The sequence below is a fragment of the Schistocerca piceifrons genome, chromosome 3 (genome assembly GCF_021461385.2).
Source record: "Schistocerca piceifrons isolate TAMUIC-IGC-003096 chromosome 3, iqSchPice1.1, whole genome shotgun sequence".
NCBI lineage: Eukaryota > Metazoa > Arthropoda > Insecta > Orthoptera > Acrididae > Schistocerca > Schistocerca piceifrons.
In genome coordinates this window covers 902687513-902709443 of record NC_060140.1, presented here as the reverse complement: position 1 = coordinate 902709443, position 21931 = coordinate 902687513, and the positions used below count along the sequence as shown (strand labels likewise).

Genomic DNA, 21931 nt, shown 5'->3' with positions numbered 1-21931 from the left:
GTGTTCCATGTTTCAATGTTATAGGTATCACCAATCCCAGCAACCCTCTCAAGGATGTACTGAAAGGCTGGGAGAAAATATTAAAACCTGGTTGTGAACGTGTATTAGTTGGAGGTGCCAATGATATGTATAGGAATGAGGGCAAATCCAAGCAATGTATTGCACAGCTTCAATATGTTTCTACAGAGCGAGGTGGTGCACTAGTTAGCAAACTGGACTCGCATTTGGGAGGACGACAGTTGAAACCTATGTTCAATCAACCAGATTTAGATTTTCCACAATTTCCCTAAATCACTCCATGCAAATGCTGCGATGGTTCCTTTGAAGGGCACAGCCGATTTCCTTCTCCATCCTTGACACAATCCGAGCTCGTGCTCCCATTTCTAATGACCTTGATGTTGGTGGGATATTAGACCCAATCTTCCTCCCCTTACTCTATGTGTTTCCTCTTATAAACAGACCCCCCCCCCCCCCCCAAAAAAAAAAAAAAAAAAAAAAAAAAAAAAAAAAAAAAAAAAAAAAAAAAAAAAGACAAATAAAATGTAAAGTATTACAGGCAGAAATGTTCAAATGTGGACACCGCAAATGTAGAAATTATTAATACTGATTTAGGTCTATATGACAATACTGGCCCTACCCACACTATTCCTGCTATACTAGTTGAAGCTGTGCAATACATAGCTGGCTTTGCTGTCACTGCTGTGCAGAACATTGGCACCTCCAATTTACACACAGTCACTACCAGGTTTTAACATCTTCTCCCAGCCTTTCCCTTATCACACTCATATTGCTCTTGGAACAGAGAGCTGACTGAAACTCAAAGTAACAAGATGCAAAATATTTACGAGATTTGGGACATATATTGAAAAGCCACATTTGACTCCATACAGGAGGCTTTCATGAAGTAGACAGAAATACTGTGTCTATCATGGCCCACATTGATTCAAACTGTGAGGCTATCTGGATGCAAGTAACAGGCCGAGGTGAACTCAAGTTAACTATCCAAATTTCCACTGGCCACCCGATTCCCTGCGACAGTTTTAGAATTACTCAGAGAAAGTCTATACTCAGTAGTCCACAAATACTCAGATTATACAATATTAGTTAAGGCAACTTTAATCATCAAGTGCAGACTGGAACGTATACAGATTCATTGCTGCCAGGATGGACAGACAGTCTTGGGAAATAGACTTGCGCAGCTTCTTTGATAGCCCTGACGAAATGGAAATTAGACATTGTATTTACAAACAGGCCTAACATTGTAACATTGATAGTGTTGGTGTAGAGTAGTGCCAGCATTGTGGAAAAATAGCAGTGCAGAATTGCAAAAGCCACAAGCAACTGGCGAGCACAGTATGTTGGCATACCAGCTACAGCAACAGGGCTGTTTATGCACTATGAGACAGACCAGGCCCGGTGCCATGAACCTGCCAGTGCAGTGGTAAAAAATGGTTCAAATGGCTCTGAGCACTATGGGACGTAACATCTGAGGTCATCAGTCGCCTAGAACTTAGAACTACTTAAACCTAACTAACCTAAGGATATCACACACACCCATGCCCGAGGCAGGATTCGAACCTGTGACCGTAGCAGTCGCGCGGTTCCGGACTGAAGCGCCTAGAACCGCTCGGCCACCGCGGCCGGCTGCAGTGGTAAGATAGGGTCTTAGGGATCATGAAAATGTGTCAGGAACATGACTAGATGCCACATGGGAACAACAAATGAGCCTCTATCTCATGTAAATAGATGTGACTTTTTAGCAGAGATACTCAAGGCCCAGCCGAGTGACTGCCAGACAGGGCTATACCAGACACCGCCACACCATGAGTCAGCAAGCAGCCACCATGAGACCAGCCAGCTGCCACTATGGCACACACTATTAGCACAAAGTCTGTATTCTGGGTCTTGGTGCCACTCCACTAATGTGCCACTTCAGGCTTGCCCCAGCAGCAGCTTGACTCCTGCCCAGGGTGCAACAGATTGTGACCAGAGCGGTACTGCAATCAGCGCTTTTACACAGCCATTAGTAAAAGCAGGATTTCCACTGGGAGGGTGACATCCACTGCAAGTGAAATACCAGTCTTCCTCTGCATCACTTCACCACTTGGACACAGCACGGCTCACTGAAATAGGATGTATGTTGCTAGCTGGCTGCAGGCATCAGCATTCCGGGGCTCATATGTCAGTACCCACTGGCTGGGCACCAGCTGTCACCACTCCACATGCGCTTCCTGCACCATAAGATGTGTGGCTGCTCACTACGGCGCCAGAGTGTAGCTGCATGGGTTGTAATAAAGTGGCACTGGGCTGCACCCTCGCCACGACCCACTGCCGTCGTTGACCAGTCCTGCATAGAAGTGGCACATCACCCCCCCCCCCCCCCCCCCCCCCCAAGTTGACTTCCGATGTGTTGAAGTCAACTTCAGTGGACATCAGAAGGCTCACCTTCACAACGTCACAGTCACAGCTTGCAGTGTCATCACACAGTGGGATGAGGGAGCAAACTGTTGATTCTACTTGTGTGTGCAGAAGAGATGGGATCCAGGTATGAAATACAATGGAACTTGAAAGTTACATTAGTCAAATAAGTGGGACCTACTATTGTGTCTCAATTTTGTGGGAACTGTAGGGAGTACTGTCTGTAGCCAGTAAGATGTTCTCACTGGAACCTGCTAGGGTACAGTGCATCTTATGCAGAATCAGTGCTGGCAGAATTTTTTGTGTGCTGTCATTATGGCTATACTGCTTGGCAGTTTACTGAATCCAGGTGGTGCATGGCAAGGTGTAGAGTACACGTTGATGTCGATTAGAGCTATGTTGTACTTTTTAGTGAGCAGACGCTGAAGATTTCACAATAGCAGAGTTCACAGACACATGATGTTTCCGCAGTGACATTGCAGGTTTTACTGGATAACTTAGCATAGTTAACCATAGATAAAATGAAGTTACTATAACAAATGACAATTAAGGATGAGCAGTTATCAATCCAGCCATCCGAGGCTGAACTAGATCCAGCTGTGGCCAATCTGATTACTTCCTTTTCTGACAAGCCAACTGAAAATGTGGTGTCTTTTGTGCAGGACCTTAAAAGATCAGAAGGGGTGAGTGTTGGTCAGATAATCAGTTGTTGCAAGTGACAAAGTTGTGTTTGATGGGAGAGGCAAAACTTTTGTTAGGTGTACAGAGGCAATAAAAATGCAAAGTCATTTGGGCAATTGGAACAAGGCCTTCAAAATGATATAGGGAGCAACAGAGGGCAAGGTTATTTTGGAAATGATTAAGCAGAATCATGAAAAGACACAGTGAAACAATGGAAGATTTTGCAGATAGGATACATAATGTACAATCATACAAGTTAGGTGAGAATGACGAGGTGAATAAGATTACACTGAAGGAAGCCAATCACAGGACACCTGACACCTTCCTGAGGGGCCTGTTACCCGATACAGTTGAGTCCCATAGTGCTCAGAGCCATTTGTTACCCGATATGTCACGACAGGGTGAGACAGTAATCTCCAGTCAGATTGAGAACACAAATTGAGAAGACAGATATGGCAATGGAAGTAAGGGATAAGTGCAGATTATTCTCCACTAATACAAAATATTGTAGGCATGAATCAACAGGCACATCCAGAGACATTGTCAACAACCTCACCATACTGAAGATTGAAGGTGGTAGGAGACAGTACTGTGAAGTCTTCAAGGTCAGAGGAATTAAATTGTCTGGTTGGGTCACTTCAATTTGAAAAATGTGTGGAAGTGTTGCCTTATGTGAGCAAAGGTTACTATGTGATCCTGAGATTAGACATTTTTGTATGAACATTGTGCCAGCGAGGTGTGGCAGAACTTAGTGGGACAACATCCCAACTGGGGAAAAAGCTGCAGAGTTTGAAGTGATCCTGCAAAGCAATGAAACTCACATAATACTAGGCACAAAAAGCTGGTTGAAACCCGAAATTGATGGCAATGATATTTTTGGGTAAAAGATGTGTGTTTATTGAAAGGGTAGGCTAGTGGGAAATATGTAAAATAAGATTTTACTTTTTAGAATGTTTTAAGTGAGAATTGCTATAAAACAGTGAAAACAGTGTGAAACACCCTAATACTAACACCATTTTAATACAATGCAGCCAATACTTAAAATAATTTCACTATCAAATATGTATCGGCTACCATTCTGCCCTTTATGTTATTATTAAATATGTACAGTAATTGCTCTGTATTTTAAAATTTTGTAATGAGTGTCCTATGCAAGCAGTTTCATAGGTATTAGAGAAACTCTTTCAGTCATGATTTAGACACCTTGAGCGATGTTCTTACAGTCATCAATAGTCACTTATAGTTAGTCATCACTGGGACATAGTTTCATACTGCAAGAAATATTCTAATCACTGGAATAGTTTTATACATACCACATGCATAGTTAGGTTAGAATACGTGAAGTTCTTTTACAGTGTTTACATTTTGTAAAACTAATGGATCTTGTTAATAGAAAGCTGACCAGCATGAGTGTATTTTGAGAGAATAATGTATATTGACTCAAACCTAAACATTGATAGTGTTAACTTGGTTTGTTCTGATTATTACCAACAGCTATTTATTCATCAGTTGAACTACAAAGTGGACATTCTATAGTGCATGAAGGTTCATATTAGAAGTGTAGCCTTATATGCCAGGGAAACATGAATGTTAAACAGTTCAGACAAGAGGAGAATAGAAGCTTTTGAAATGTGGTGGTACAGAAGAATGCAGAAGCTTTGATGGGTACATTGAGTAACTAACGAAGAGGTACTGCATTAAACAGGGAAGCATAAGTGGCGGGCAGGGAGTGGCCTGTGTGTGTGCACCGAGAGGGGGCCCAATCGTGAGATCATGTACAAGTGTACTTGTGTGTAGAAAAGGGGGGGGGGGGGGGGCGGAGGGCTTTAGAGGAGAAACTAAGGCTTGACTGTTATGGTAAGCAGGTTAGAGTGGCTGTACGCTTTAAGAGGCTTCATCAAACCTGTCTCTGGATGGAAGACCACATGACAAGACAACACAACAAACCACCTCTATCTCTACTTTCCCAATTCCACACACAGTCCCCTGTGAGAAATAACAGCAAAACATAATTTCCAAAATGATTTTGCACTGTTATGAAACTTCCCACTTTTTCTGTTGCCTAAATAGAGTGCAAGACAGGCCTACTGGTTGACGAGCGAATAAATTATTCCCTAATCTGTATCTGTTGCAGTGAAATACCTTTGAAATGTGTTTGAATCATTGCAAAGTTAATCAGACTTACCAGAGTAACATCTATCGCATGTTAACAAGGATTCTTCATCTTGGGGTCAAAGATGTTGTACACTCCTAATCCAAGCAACCATGATTCTTCACTTGGCAAACAGCCAGATCTACAATAGCTACACAATACAAAAGTTATTCTGAAAAACAGCATATAAAGTAGAAACAGGTAATGAAGAAATCAAACTGAAGCAGCAGAATTTACCAGAAGATGATATTCCTGACAATAAAATGCTCTTGGAGATGGTACAAGTGCTACAATTAAGTAGTTTACAGGGTCTTTTTAACTAACACAATTTACTGGTATTGTTGAAAACGATAAATTTGAATTAAGTGAACACATGATACAATACACACTGAAGCACCACAGAAACTGGTATAGGCATGCATATTCAAACACAGAGATACGTAAACAGGCAGAATATGGCGCTGGGGTTGGCAATGCCTATATATGACAACAAGTCTCTGACGTGTTGTTAAATCGGTTAGTACTGCTACAATGGCAGGTTATCAAGATTTAAGTGAGTCTGAACGTGCTGTTACAGTCGGCGCACGAGCGATGGGAGACAGCATCTCCAACGTAGCAATGAAGTGATGATTTTTCCGTATGACCATTTCACAAGTGTACCTAAAATATCTGAAATCCAGTAAAAAATCAAATCTCTGGCATCGCTGTGACCGGAAAAAGATCTTGCAAGAACAGAACCCACGACGACTGAAGAGAATCTTTCATCATGACATAAGTGCAACCATACCACAAATTGCTGCAGATTTCAATGCAACACCATGTCAGTGTGCGGACCATTCAATGAAACATAATCAATACGGGCTTTTAGAGCCAAAGGCTCACTCATGTGCCCTTGATGACAGCACAACACAAAGCTTTATGCCTCGCCTGGGCGTATCAACACCGACAATGGACTGTTGATGACTGGAAACATTTTGCCTGGTCAGACAAGTATCGTTTCAAATTGTATTGAGCAGATGGACGTGTACAGGTTTGGAGACAACTTCATGAATCCAAGGACCCTGCATGTCACCAGGGGACTGTTCAAGCTGGTGGAGGCTCTGTAATGGGGTGGCGCATTTGCAGTTGGAGTAATATGGGACTCCTGATACATCTAGATATGACTCTGACAGGTGACACATACATAAGCATCCTGTCTGATCACCTGCATCCATTCATATCAATTGTGCATTCTGATGGACGTGGGCAATTCCAGCAGGACAATGCAACACCCCACACGTCTAGAGTTGCTGGAGAATGTCTCCAGGAACACTATTTTGAGTTTAAACATTTCCACTAGCCACCAAACATGAACACTATTAAGCATATCTGGGATGTCTTGCAACATACTGTTCAGAAGAGATCTCCTCCCTCTCGTACAGTTGCGGATTTATGGACAGCCCTGCAGGATTCATGGTGTCAATTCCCTCCAGCACTTCAGATATTAGTCAAGTCTATGCCATGTCGTGAGGCGGCATTTCTGTGTGCTCACGGGGGGCCATACACGATATTAGGCAGGTGTACGGTTTCTTTGGCTCTTCAGTGTATGTATCATTAATTAATGGTTTTACTAGCATTCTCAGGTTATAGATTGTCCTCAAAGCTGTTTACTTCAGTCTGGGCACTGTCATAATATACTGACTGGACAAAATTACAAATGTCTGTGAGAAGTTTGTTAACAAACAAAGGTTTCTCAGAAAAAACAATAATATTTGTAACAGGAAAGTGGAAATCCAATTAACAGCTGCCACATTAAGATTAATCAGAGGAGGGTAACAAATGTCTAGATCTTTATGAAGAAAGGAAAAAGAGGACAAGAGAGGACAGGAGAGGAGAGGAGGAGGAGAGAGAATCTCCTAATTTTAATTTCATTTGGGGTTGGGGGTGGGGGTGGGAGTTGGAGGAGGAAAACAGAAGACAGAGTTAGCTATAGAACTGCAGAAGTGAAGAAACGTTAATCTGAAATCTGCATCAGCAGTTATAAACCAAGGAAAGTATTTGTGAGTAATAACAAAATAATACCCAAGAAACAAATACTATTTTCCTGTACAAGCAAATTTTAAAAATTCCAGAAACTAGAGATTCAACCAGATCTTTCAATTTTTTGTTATCTGGATTTGGAAGGAGACAAAATTATCATATCTAACCAGATGTCATGGGCATGATGTGAATACTGGCGTATTATGCTAATTTCTAATTTAATATTATCTCGAAAAATTGGGAAAAGTATCAGGTCATCACTCACCCAACAGATGGAGCTGTAATGTGGCCAGCAAACACATATAAACGCTGCATATATAGTTTTCAAATACCACCTCCATTTAGGAAATACTAGATACGCCTGTCAGTTATACCTCTGTATCAAGATTAAATATGATTTCTTTCTAATGAAAATAACATCTAACTGAGATCATCCATCTCTTCTTTAACTTAATTAACTTTGCAGAGCAAAGTGTGTGTATGTACAATGAATCAACTATCATGCTGTTTTTGATTGATAACGTTTCACTCAACCCAAACCAACAAACTGAAGTATTTTATGTCTTGTTATTTCCACACAGATCTGTTTTCAAGTCCTACATCTGTAGTGACAGATCATTCACTTGATGTTACAGAGAACCACTTATCCTCACACTGGCTCTACTAACATGCTATGGAAACTCTTTTGTAACTCATCAGCCAGTTCTGTACATGCATTGCATTTTCTAAATAATACCTCAAATATTGCAGTTTCTCCTTAAAAATAACACTGCTTTATTTTATGCACTATTATTTCCATACACATTAAGCAGAAATGTTCATCATAGCCACTGTTTGGCTGCTGATGGAATAATGTAAAAAGAAATCAGTCTTAGCAAGCCAGATTATGATTATAAATAATGACTGCAAATATCAAAATCCAATCCAGAATGACTTTTCACTTTGCACTAGGCACTGATATGAAACGTTCTGGCAGATTAAAACTGTCAATTGGACCAGTATTTGAACCTAAGACCTCTGCCTTTCACGCGCAAGTGCTCTATCAACTGAGCTACCTGACGACGACTCTCAATCCTGGGTTCGAGTCCCAGTCCAGTACACAGTTTTAATCTTCCAGGAACATTTTTATGAAAAGCCAATGTTTACACAGCAATATAATGACCAGATGTTCATTCTGATCTTCTTTATCGAAAAGTGGCATAAACACAGCAATATAAAAACCGAAGACCAGATCTTTACAGGAAAGGGGCACAAACTTTTAGCTTGCTGTTTCCTTTGAATGTTCCTTATGAATTGATAACGAGATTTTATTCATAAACCAGTAAATGAGTATGGTTAGCCTTTTTTTGGGGAAAAAATGTTGGTTAACTTTTTACCTATTGTTATTCAACTACTCTCACTGTGGAGCACAACATTGTCCCAAAGTAATTCAAATTAAGCTGGGGGAGGTGGGGTAGGGGTGGGAAATCACTGACTCATCTCAAAACACCTTTGTACATGACAAATAATGAGTTGGGATTACTTAAGTTCCAGCATCAATGGTGTATTCTTGTACATATTTTTAACATGCAAGATCGGATCAGAACCAAGATTAGTAAGAAAATCGCATTCATGCACAGCACAATTATTTATATCACTTCAGCCAGATTATCATCAGGGTATTACTATTTATTGCCATAGGGAAATACTACAGTAATCTTGTGATGACAGTACCACTGTTTGCCACTTTGTACGAAGTTGTACACAATAGTTATGTTAGCAAAGGTTTATAAAATGAAGCAAGTTGATTATGGTCATTTGAGTCTCATTCTAGATTTGTGATCTACTTGAGAAGAAACAGTATTACTTGTGTAGAATGGTTAAAACACACCAGTCAGTTTAATTTGCATTTTAATATACTAATAGCACAACTCTCATCACAAGCTCACACAGAACAGCTAAACTGATCTCAAATTGTGAGGTGTGCCTTTTGGCACTGTTAGGACAAGACAGAAGCTCCTTCAATGTACAATAGTAAATGGTAACATAGTGAAGACAGCACAAAAGGCAGAATTTCCAAATCAGATTATTTTTACTGCAGATTTTCTCAAAGAATAAGAGTGATTGTAAAGCGGTTGTCGAGGTGGGTTTCAATACCATAGTGATTTACTATTTGTGGTCCCAATGGAGGTGGTACTTTCTTTGATGTACAAACCCAGATAGATAACTGTCTAATGCAGAATCTGAGCTATAGAGCAACCTGGCATTCATTGTAACACAAAGCATTCCAAATCATTGTTTTAAAGACATTACGGAAGATGAGTTGACAAATATATAGGTCAATAATGAAATCTTCTGTTCTGTTAGTCAACACACTTTGTGCTGTACAACACCCTGAGTCCTTAAGCTCTTACCTCTACTAATGGACTACTTTTGTTTTAATTTACTTTTGACTTTTTGGTTCTTTTCATTTGCACTGTTTTTGCTGTATATTTAAATTTCAACACGTCCCACATTTTGCCCTCTCAAAATCAAAGGAAGTAACATATAAGATCATTAACAATAATTGTAACAAATTTGGGTGATAAGGTATTTCTTTTTAACTAGTATGTTAAAGCCCAGCTATTTTGATAATCAATTCTTCATGCATCTTTTTAAAGATTACCACAGTTTCCCCAGCTTACTACTGACTCTGATATTTATTGGTAATAACTAAGATTGTCACAGTTATTATCTATTTCATAATCTTCGAGGTGTCAGATCCTGGCAAAATTTCTTTGGTTTCCCACATGCAATCACTGCTGATAGATCGCTGCTAACAATTCAATGGTTTGAAGATAAATTATACAATTTGATCACAATCACAAAACAATCAGAGGGCTCACACAGACTGTAGATCTTGCCAATCTTAGCATGTATCTTTCACTCTGCAGTGGAGTGTGCATTGTTGAAGAACTTCCTGATAGTGTAACACTGTGTACAGGAGCATGACTTGGACTCAGATATTTGCCTTTCCTGAGCAATGCTCTTTTTGATTGTTCTATCAAGGCATGAATCATGTATGACTTCACAGCATTGATTCAATCATCAGCTCCATACTACATTACACACTTCATGTAAGTTCTGCATAGCTTGCTGGACTACCACTGCTGAAAGAAAGACTACCCTGGAGAAAATGACACAGTCATTGCTTAGGTGTTGCTTCCACAAATGAATGTTTCACTCTGCAGTGGCACCCGCATTGTTGTGAAATTTTATAATAGATTAAAACTGAGTCTTGAATCTTGGACTCAAGCCTTGTCTCCTAACTTTCATGGGCAATACTCTTACTGACTGAACCATCAGCTCCATAATATGTTTTCTTCCAGGAATGACAATCCAGGAAGGTATGCGGGAAAGCTATTCGCAAGTTCCGAAAGTATTGGAGAGAGATATTGACAGAATTGAAGCAGTGAAGAAAGGTTGCAAGCCTGCAAGAGAATTCACCATGAACAGCAGTGTTCTGTTTCGTATCCCAGTCTACGCACATTTTTAATGTAGTTCTTTATTTATTCAGTTTTAAAATCATAGTACTCTCAAACTGTCATTTATTATAATCTTGTCTCCTTCAAAAGCCTGATTACACACACCATCTCTTTCCATATTTTCCATTTCACATTAACTATTGTTTGGTGCGAATGCATTTGGGGACTAGTCACTCCTTTGCTATCTGAGAATCCTCCCTACCTGATAAGAACAAAATACCTTTAGATATGTATTAGCTGGCCACATCTAAGATGTATCTGTCAGCTGAGTGATGGCCCACTTCACATTCCCACAATTTATATTTTCGGCAACAGAATTTCCTTTAGTCTTGAATTAGCAATAATTTTCAATTACCACAAAATTGTTAATCCAAAACCTGAAACAGAAACATGAGTGAAATAGCTTGTGTATTCAACTGCACCCATAGTTTAATGAATAAAAAAATGACAAACATTTCACAAATATCATGTCTGCCATAAGTTAAGGAACAAAAATAAAATAATGTAAAGGAAAAAGATTTGGTGAAAAAGTAAACTAATACAATGACCCTTACATAAAATAATGTTAACATAGATCACTCCAAATTCCACAGTAAGCATATTATTTCCAATCACATCCTCCTCCAGCCTTAATGAATACATTGTTAGGGAACTAATGAAGCTGAAATATGCAACAACAATATCTCTGATGAAGTACAAATGGAAGATTGAAAGCAGACTAGAGAATGTAGGATTGTTCAACATTTATCTTTTGATTGATATAATTAATGTAAAATACTGCACAGAATTACAGCAGAAAACACAGTGACTAACACTGCCTGCCAATGATTTAAACTCCCGTATGGGTCTCCAATAATTTGCACATGAGACAATCTGTACATACTAAACTTTGTGAAGATGGTCTTACACTCTTGCCAATCAGTGGTATTCTCACTTGAAAGGAGTAGGTGGCATTTACAAAGAACTATGGAAAATGTGTTAGTCGTTTCTTCACAAATGAATATCAATTCCCTAGGTTGTTGTTGTTGTGGCCTTCAGTCCTGAGACTGGTTTGATGCAGCTCTCCATGCTACTCTATCCTGTGCAAGCTTTTTCATCTCCCAGTACCTACTGCAACCTACATCCTTCTGAATCTGCTTAGTGTATTCATCTCTTGGTCTCCCCCTACGGTTTTTACCCTCCACGCTGCCCTCCAATACTAAATTGGTGATCCCTTGATGCCTCAGAACATGTCCTACCAACCGATCCCTTCTTCTGGTCAAGTTGTGCCACAAACTTCTCTTCTCCCCAATCCTATTCAATACTTCCTCATTAGTTATGTGATCTACCCATCTAATCTTCAGCATTCTTCTGTAGCACCACATTTCGAAAGCTTCTATTCTCTTCTTGTCCAAACTATTTATCGTCCATGTTTCACTTCCATACATGGCTACACTCCATACGAATACTTTCAGAAATGACTTCCTGACACTTAAATCAATACTGGATGTTAACAAATTTCTCTTCTTCAGAAATGCTTTCCTTGCCATTGCCAGCCTACATTTTATATCCTCTCTACTTCAACCATCATCAGTTATTTTGCTCCCCAAATAGCAAAACTCCTTTACTACTTTAAGTGCCTCATTTCCTAATCTAATTCCCTCAGCATCGCCCGACTTAATTAGACTACATTCCATTATCCTTGTTTTGCTTTTGTTGATGTTCATCTTATATCCTCCTTTCAAGACACTGTCCATTCCATTCAACTGCTCTTCCAAGTCCTTTGCTGTCTCTGACAGAATTACAATGTCATCGGCGAACCTCAAAGTTTTTATTTCTTCTCCATGAATTTTAATACCTACTCCGAATTTTTCTTTTGTTTCCTTTACTGCTTGCTCAATATACAGATTGAACAACATCTGGGACAGGCTACAACCCTGTCTTACTCCCTTCCCAACCACTGCTTCCCTTTCATGTCCCTCGACTCTTATAACTGCCATCTGGTTTCTGTACAAATTGTAAATAGCCTTTCGCTCCCTGTATTTTACCCCTGCCACCTTTAGAATTTGAAAGAGAGTATTCCAGTCAACATTGTCAAAAGCTTTCTCTAAGTCTACAAATGCTAGAAACGTAGGTTTGCCTTTCCTTAATCTTTCTTCTAAGATAAGTCGTACGGTCAGTATTGCCTCACATGTTCCAGTGTTTCTACAGAATCCAAACTGATCATCCCCGAGGTTGGCTTCTACTAGTTTTTCCATTTGTCTGTAAGGAATTTGTGTTAGTATTTTGCAGCTGTGACTTATTAAGCTGATAGTTCGGTAATTTTCACATCTGTCAACACCTGCTTTCTTTGGGATTGGAATTATTATATTCTTCTTGAAGTCTGAGGGTATTTCGCCTGTTTCATACATCTTGCTCACCAGATGGTAGAGTTTTGTCAGGACTGGCTCTCCCACGGCCGTCAGTAGTTCCAATGGAATATTGTCTACTCCGGGGGCCTTGTTTCGACTCAGGTCTTTCAGTGCTCTGTCAAACTCTTCACGCAGTATCGTATCTCCCATTTCATCTTCATCTACATCCTCTTCCATTTCCATAATATTGTCCTCAAGTACATCGCCCTTGTATAGACCCTCTATATACTCCTTCCACCTTTCTGCTTTCCCTTCTTTGCTTAGAACTGGGTTTCCATCTGAGCTCTTGATATTCATACAAGTCGTTCTCTTATCTCCAAAGGTCTCTTTAATTTTCCTGTAGGCAGTATCTATCTTACCCCCAGTGAGATAGGCCTCTACATCCTTACATTTGTCCTCTAGCCATCCCTGCTTAGCCATTTTGCACTTCCTGTCGATCTCATTTTTGAGACGTTTGTATTCCTTTTTGCCTGTTTCACTTACTGCATTTTTATATTTTCTCCTTTCATCAATTAAATTCCATATTTCTTCTGTTACCCAAGGATTTCTACTAGCCCTCGTCTTTTTACCTACTTGATCCTCTGCTGCCCTCACTACTTCATCCCTCAAAGCTACCCATTCTTCTTCTACTGTATTTATTTCCCCCATTCCTGTCAATTGCTCCCTTATGCTCTCCCTGAATCTCTGTACAACCTCTGGTTCTTTTAGTTCATCCAGGTCCCATCTCCTTAAATTCCCACCTTTTTGCAGTTTCTTCAGTTTTAATCTACAGGTCATAACCAATAGATTGTGGTCAGAGTCCACATCTGCCCCTGTTAATGTCTTACAATTTAAAACCTGGTTCCTAAATCTCTGTCTTACCATTATATAATCTATCTGATACCTTTTAGTATCTCCAGTGTTCTTCCATGTATACAACCTTCTTTCATGATTCTTAAACCAAGTGTTAGTTATGATTATGTTGTGCTCTGTGCAAAATTCTACCAGGCGGCTTCCTCTTTCATTTCTGTCCCCCAATCCATATTCACCTACTATGTTTCCTTCTCTCCCTTTTCCTACACTCGAATTCCAGTCACCCATGACTATTAAATTTTTGTCTCCCTTCACAATCTGAATAATTTCTTTTATTTCATCATACATTTATTCAATTTCTTCGTCATCTGCAGAGCTAGTTGGCATATAAACTTGTACTACTGTAGTAGGTGTGGGCTTCATATCTATCTTGGCTACAATAATGCGTTCACTATGCTGTTTGTAGTAGCTTACCCGCATTCCTATTTTCCTATTCATTATTAAACCTACTCCTGCATTACCCCTATTTGATTTTGTGTTTATAACCCTGTGGTCACCTGACCAGAAGTCTTGTTCCTCCTGCCACCGAACTTCACTAATTCCCACTATATCTAACTTCAACCTATCCATTTCCCTTTTTAAATTTTCTAACCTACCTGCCCGATTAAGGGATCTGACATTCCACGCTCCGATCCGTAGAACGCCAGTTTTCTTTCTCCTGATAACGACATCCTCTTGAGTAGTCCCCGCCCGGAGATCCGAATGGGGGACTATTTTACCACCGGAATATTTTACCCAAGAGGACGCCATCATCATGTAATCATACAGTAAAGCTGCATGCCCTCGGAAAAAATTACGGCTGTAGTTTCCCCTTGCTTTCAGCCGTTCGCAGTACCAGCACAGCAAGGCCGTTTTGGTTATTGTTACAAGGCCAGATCAGTCAATCATCCAGACTGTTGCCCTTGCAACTACTGAAAAGGCTGCTGCCCCTCTTCAGGAACCACACGTTTGTCTGGCCTCTCAACAGATACCCCTCCGTTGTGGTTGCACCTACGGTACGGCTATCTGTATCGCTGAGGCACGCAAGCCTCCCCACCAATGGCAAGGTCCATGGTTCATGGGGTAGTGATTTTATTTATGTGCAATAGTCTAGAGGAAACTGAGATGTACTGGTTCTTTATGCCCTGTATAACTTGGCTGCTTTGTGGGAAAAAGAGTACTTTTCTATTATTGTTTCGGACAGCTCCTATAAATAAAATAAGAGAAATAATTCCATAATGTGACAATGTTACTTTACACAGAATCCATTTAGTCATGAGGAGCATAATATTTAAAGAATAGCAAGGTCCTTGGGGATTATCCCAAATGACTGTGTAGGACATTTTCTGTCGTTATCTGCCTGGGATTGTTCTATCCGAGGACAATTGATAGAGACAACAGTGCAAGCTATTCTTAATTGCTTGCGAACTATTATGAGGCACGCATTTCTATCATTTTCCATAGTTGGGCTCAAATGCAACCTCACTATATAGTTTTTCTACAGGCCTTTTCTATGTTCAAGAGTGTAAAATATTGTTTTCTCAAGAATATAATTTCAAGTAAAATTTGACATTGTTTTCATTGCACACGCTGATATTGTTTTGTTCCTTAAGTTACGACAAACACTGCATTTAATCATAAATGCAAACAGTGTACCTCGGTCATGAGCTGTGCACTCATGCATATCCATATTCTCCACAAGAGTTGCAGAAGGGGCAGGTGGCTGGGCCTCTGGAGGGATATCAACATCTGTTGGACCACTTCCAGAGCTGTGTGGCGTTCCATCCATAACCATCTGTTGCGTTGGCTGTGGCTGCATTCCGTGTGGTGTCATCACAGGAGTAGGTGCATTACTGTGCATCATCTGGAGAGGTAACAACTATAAAAATAATATCAGGAAAATCTAGCTCATACATTTCAAATTCATTGACACTGTGAATGGTAGTCCACTTTATGCTACCATAATTAGCATTTTCAGCAACAGTACTTCCTTTATTTTTGGATTTGCAGTGATTTTCAATGCTTATTTGTTTGTGACTGTGATGAAAATGTAGCAAAATAGACTGATTGTGGATATAAATTTATAGCTATAGATAGTTTGAAACACATGCCAATAACAATTAAAGTAAACTGGTATGTCAAAAGCATATCACTATAAAAGTACGTATATTTAAGTAACACCAACTGTTTTCCCATTCAGTGGAAAAATCAGAGTAAATATGAAATTTTTTTACAGGGATATGAAATATTTTTAAGCAATCACAAAACATTTAGCATCTGAAACTGTCAAGGTGGTAGCATTTCTATGAAGCTGCAGCAATACATAGAATATACAATCTTTGGCAAGATGGTGTCACACATAGATGTAATAGTACTTGCTCTGCTGAAATCCACAACTGTGTGCTAATAAAGGGCATTCCGTGCCATAAAAATGTATTGAAAGGGTTAGACTATGTTCTGTGTTGCACAGGTGGGCACATTTAGCATATTAACTAATAAAACATGTTGCTGTCATTTCGCGCATTATAATTGAAGAGTAACAGCCATCGCCAAATTTTTCGAAAATGTGAAGAACCCACAAAAAGTACTCTCATTAATGAAAAGTAAATTTTGGGCACTGAAGAGCTATTGAATACATTTTGCGACAGAAATGGGAAACATGAATTTGTACTGAATGACAGTACTGTAGGACAAAAACATTCTGACCGCAGTATAGCAATCCGAAATTCATGTCAAGGCCCATTAATAGATTCGAAGCATCAGAGTCAAATGAATTTCAATCTGACTTAGTTATATCAATCTTGTTAGATAATGCAGTAATTTGTGTTATACACTAAAGCTGTCCTGTACACAAGTACAGCAGACAAACACGATCAAAACATTGCACCACACTGCTATGCTATCTTACAGTCTTGGAAGGGAAGTAGCAGAAATTAAGGCAATGATGTTATGGATATCACCAATCCTAGAGCCCCTCTCAAGGAAGTAGTGAAATGCTGTAAGATTATATTAAATATGGGTAGTGACTGTGTATGAATTTGAGGTGTCAACATTGCGTATAGGAAGAAGAGCAAATGTGCAAATGTTATTAGGGAGCTCTGCGAAAAACACCTGAAGTGAATTTCTTTGTTGCTAGTGTGCTGTGAAGACATGATCTCATGGAAAATTCATGTGGTAATCTTGGAATAATAAAGTTCATGATCTGCAGTGATGCCGTCAATGCAATACTTTTTTATGCAAACAGTTTTGTAAGACAACCTCTACATCTACATCCATACTCCGCAAGCCACCTGACGGTGTGTGGCGGAGGGTACCCTGAGTACCTCTATCGGTTCTCCCTTCTATTCCAGTCTTGTATTGTTCGTGGAAAGAAAGATTGTCAGTATGCCTCTGTATGGGCTCTAATATCTCTGATTTTATCCTCACAGTTTCTTTGCGAGATATACGTAGGAGGGAGCAATATACTGCTTGACTCCTCGGTGAAGGTATGTTCTCGAAACTTCAACAAAAGCCCGTACCGAGCTACTGAGCGTCTCTCCTGCAGTCTTCTACTGGAGTTTATCTATCATCTCCGTAACGCTTTCGCGATTACTAAATGATCCTGTAACGAAGCGCACTGCTCTCCGTTGAATCTTCTCTATCTCTTCTATCAACCCTATCCGGTACGGATCCCACACTGCTGAGCAGTATTCAAGCAGTGGGTGAACAAGCGTACTGTAACCTACTTCCTTTGTTTTCGGATTGCATTTCCTTAGGATTCTTCCAATGAATCTCAGTCTGGCATCTGCTTCACCGACGATCAACTCTATATGATCATTCCATTTTAAATCACTCCTAATGCGTACCCCAGATAATTTATGGAATTAACTGCGTCCAGTTGCTGACCTGCTATATTGTAGCTTAATGATAAGGGATCTTTCTTTCTATGTATTCGCAGCACATTACACTTGTTTACATTGAGATTCAATTGCCATTCCCTGCACCATGCGTCAATTCGCTGCAGATCCTCTTGTATTTCAGAACAATTTTCCATTGTTACAACCTCTCGATATACCACAGCATCATCTGCAAAAAGCCTCAGTGAACTTCCGATGTCATCCACAAGGTCATTTATGTGTATTGTGAATAGCAAGGTCCTACGACACTCCCCTGCGGCAACACCTGCTCATACGAACAAAAAGGGTAAAAAAAGCAATGATAATTGAAACTCTCACAGTCATGAAATCATGTATGAAGGTCAAGGCAACATACATGCGAACTTCTCAATCATCAGCCAACTGAACTACAGAAAAAGTTATGGCAGCCACAGCAGCTAAGGTCAGGTCACCCATGGCATAGCATGGGTCACCTATGACAATCATCAGGTCACCTACAGCAGAGGTCAGATCATTTACATCAGAGGACCCTACACCAGCAAAACAGAGGAGCCTGAACTGCAGTTGGAGATCCAACACCAGGAGCAGCAGCCTCATCTGTAGCAGCTGTGGAGAACATTAGAATGCAGCCACGTAAAATACCTTCAAGGCTTAGAATACCTGTAGTACTCAATGGATCAGATATGACACAGAAAAGTGTATGTACAACTATTAACTGTATCTACATTAAAGGTTTTCATATTTTAAACTGTAATAAACAGAGTTTGAGAAATAAATCTTTTGAACTTGGAAGTTACAGTTAACAATGACAATACTGGCTGTACATGTATTATGAAACACTAGTCCAGGGATTTTGAATTAGTTACTGATAACGTTACTTATTATAAACTGGCTAGTCTGTTCTGAGAAATGTTGTCAAAAGTGGAGGAGTTGCATTTTTATTAAACCTAATGTTGAACATAAAAGGAGGTATGAGGCAGAAATACTGAGTATTGAAAAGCATTGAAGCTACCGCTGCTCAGTTGCATGGGAAGCTGTATAAAGTAATAAAGTAGCAATCTATCTTTTTTTACAGTAATGATATTCCTACACTGAGTTTTCATCACCTACTGGGGACACAGACATTTTCATCAATAAATTATCGGCTGTTCTGGACGTTATTCATTTACTAAGAAGGCCATGATAATAGTCTATGGGAACTTCAATAGAAACCTTGTGAATGAATCTGCATCCAAGGAGCTATTTCTTAATGTTCTGCACAGCTTCAACATGTTTCCTCTTCTAAATAGGCCCAAAAGAGTAACAAGTAGTACGGAAAGTCTTATAAACAACGTATCACCAAATATGGGCATCACAGAGAAACAACTTATTAATATTAATTTTGTGCTGTCTCATCATTATGCCCACATCCTTACAATTCCTTCTATATCTGGGAAAGAAAGGGATGTATATCTTTCTTATAGAAGAGACCACACTGTTATTTCTAAAATATTTACATTCTGAAAGAGTTTTCCTTACTATATTTCTTACTGAGGAAATTTCTCTGCAGAAATCTTTGCCAGTTTTATAAACAGTCTGCACAATGAATCATGGTCAGAAGTGCTTTCACAATTAGGTACTAACAATGCTTTATCTTCAGTGTTCATGACTAACTTTGAAGAGAGCTTTTTGAAGAAAGTGACCAGAGTCCATTCACAAAGGACCTAGTATGCAGTCATGCAGTAACATTTCCCACAGGACTCTAAACAGGCCTAGACCCCAAATGAAAAGATCCCCATTTCTCAGTTTATAGAATATGTTAAGACTTTTAAGAGAATATAGCAAAAGGGAAGTGCTAAGGCAAACCTACTTAGAAATGACACCGTGATATGACTGTTGGACAATAAATCTAATTCTGTGTGGTAAATTATAAAAAGGGAAGAGACATGAAGAACAGGAAATTGCACAAATGCTGATAACAGTAATACTGACAAAAATACTTGCCAAATTACATAAATGATTACTTTATAAACATTTCTCAAATACACCTTGAATTTCATAAATCAAGGTAAAAATACCTGCACACAACACAGATTAACTACAGCTAGTGAGGGTTAAGTATTAAAGGTGATTGAAAGCCTCAAATGAAAATTGTCAGCAGGTATAGATGAAGTACTAGCATCACATATAGCTCTTACAGTTTCACAAATTGCAAATCCCTTGGCTCATACTGCTAACTCGTCATACACTGAGGGACTGTTCCCTCACAGATTAATTTTGGAAGTAATACCCTTACTCAAGAGTGGTAATAGGTATAAAGTTGAAAATTAGCTACCATATCACTCCTCTCAGTACTAGAGAGTAACAAAACAATGAATCACCAAGCAATTCCGCCAACTTTTCCAGCAATCTGTTGACATCTTGAGGTGTCAGGTATTCTGCCAGATAATAGCATCATTCATACACTACATTTTGACAACATAACATGTTACCTTTATCAGATGCTACCTGAGATCGCTCATTGAGTGGTGAACTTGTATGTGTGCTGGCATTCTGTTTTCCATCCAGTGTGGTTCTATGTGTTTCCTCTGTGATCTGCTACCACAGAAGTGTCCTGTGAAGTTCAATCTTCAATCTGTCATGCCTGGTGCTATGTCTGAGTACGTTCACCATGTATACACCTTCAGTTCATCTTTTCATGGAGTTCTCCTGCTACCGCTGTTGTGTTTTCAACAACTCAAGTGCGAGATTTCAGGCTCTACTGAGATTGGTAATCAGTATGTCTATTCTTGGGGGTTTGTGTCACCTTTACAACTATAGATTCTCTTGTAACACTGCCCCAGTATCTGGGGATCTGTGCTGGACAGTTCTTTTCATTGGTTCATGGAATAATTTATTACCAGACAGTGCTCGGCTATGGCTGATTTCGTTTCCTGTTTTAGTTGGGTGTGCCCCTGATGTTCACTGAATTGGATGTCCACTGTCCTACAGTCCGATTAAAGAACAATGGCGACGTGCAAAGGTTAAGGCTTGGACAGGAACTACATGGTTGCAGGTTTGAAGTGACAGTCACAGTACATGCATACACGTGCTCTATGCTTGAAAAAAAAAACATTAATTGTGTAAATTATGTCTGTCCCTTCATTATTTACAATTTGTCACATGCCACCACCATCAGCGATGACAACTCACAACAAATGGAATGGAAATTCATTAAACGACTTGCTGCAATCACATTTTATACTTGCACTGACTATGATATTCACAGTAGAGTGCTCAGGACACTACTAAACACTCATTGGCTGTCGTAAGATAAGAGATGTAGATGCAAAGAACAAGCCTAAATTCTACTGCCATCTATAGTTGCTTGGCAGCTATACAACACGCCACACTGGCAGGGTATATTATAAATTCCTGGGATTTGTAGTTTCAGGTCATATTTTACATTTCCCAGTAGTTCTTTGTTTAGTAATCCACAAATGGTACACTCTCTTTGTGCCACAGTGCCCAGTTGTCAGCAACACTGGTGCATCACTGTAGCCAACAGCAAAGTCCTTGAAGAAACTGCTGTTCCTATATGTGGGAAAATGTATTCATCACACCCACCATTCTGAGGACTTCTTGCAACATCCCACGCAACTACATATCACAAAATCTGATACAATGGTCAGTTTCAATGCGGTATTCCTGCTCACTAGGATGCCACTGAAAGGCTCATTTGAATTAACTGCAAAAATCTGATGATGCTCTATTGGACCTGTTCAGGCATATACTGACTACAACTTATTTTCTGCATGGGGGCCAACATTATGAACAGACAGAAAGTGTAACCACGGGCAGGCATTAGAGACTGCTAGATACAAACCTACAAGCTTCTTCAAGCATTTGGAAGATACCTTTGTGATCTGGTCTCAATGTGGCTAGAGGCTCAATGAGTTTTTGGAACCTTTTTACTGACACCACCCAAATGTTAAGTTCACCATGGAACTGGAAAGGGATGGCCATTTGCTGTTTCTGGATGCACTTGTGAGAAGAAGGGTAGATGGGCCATTGGGTCACAGTGTGTGTCGCAAACCTATATAC

At 39.7% G+C, this 21931-nt stretch overlaps 1 protein-coding gene across 1 annotated transcript in view; it reads right to left on the bottom strand.

The window, feature by feature from the left end:
* LOC124789177 (protein bric-a-brac 1) overlaps positions 1-21931 on the bottom strand; it is a 261959-nt gene that overhangs the window by 77955 nt on the left and 162073 nt on the right. Inside the window, exon 5 of the mRNA XM_047256470.1 lies at positions 15651-15858. Within this exon, the coding sequence (XP_047112426.1) occupies positions 15651-15858 (208 nt within the window). The remainder of the gene's footprint in view (positions 1-15650; positions 15859-21931) is intronic.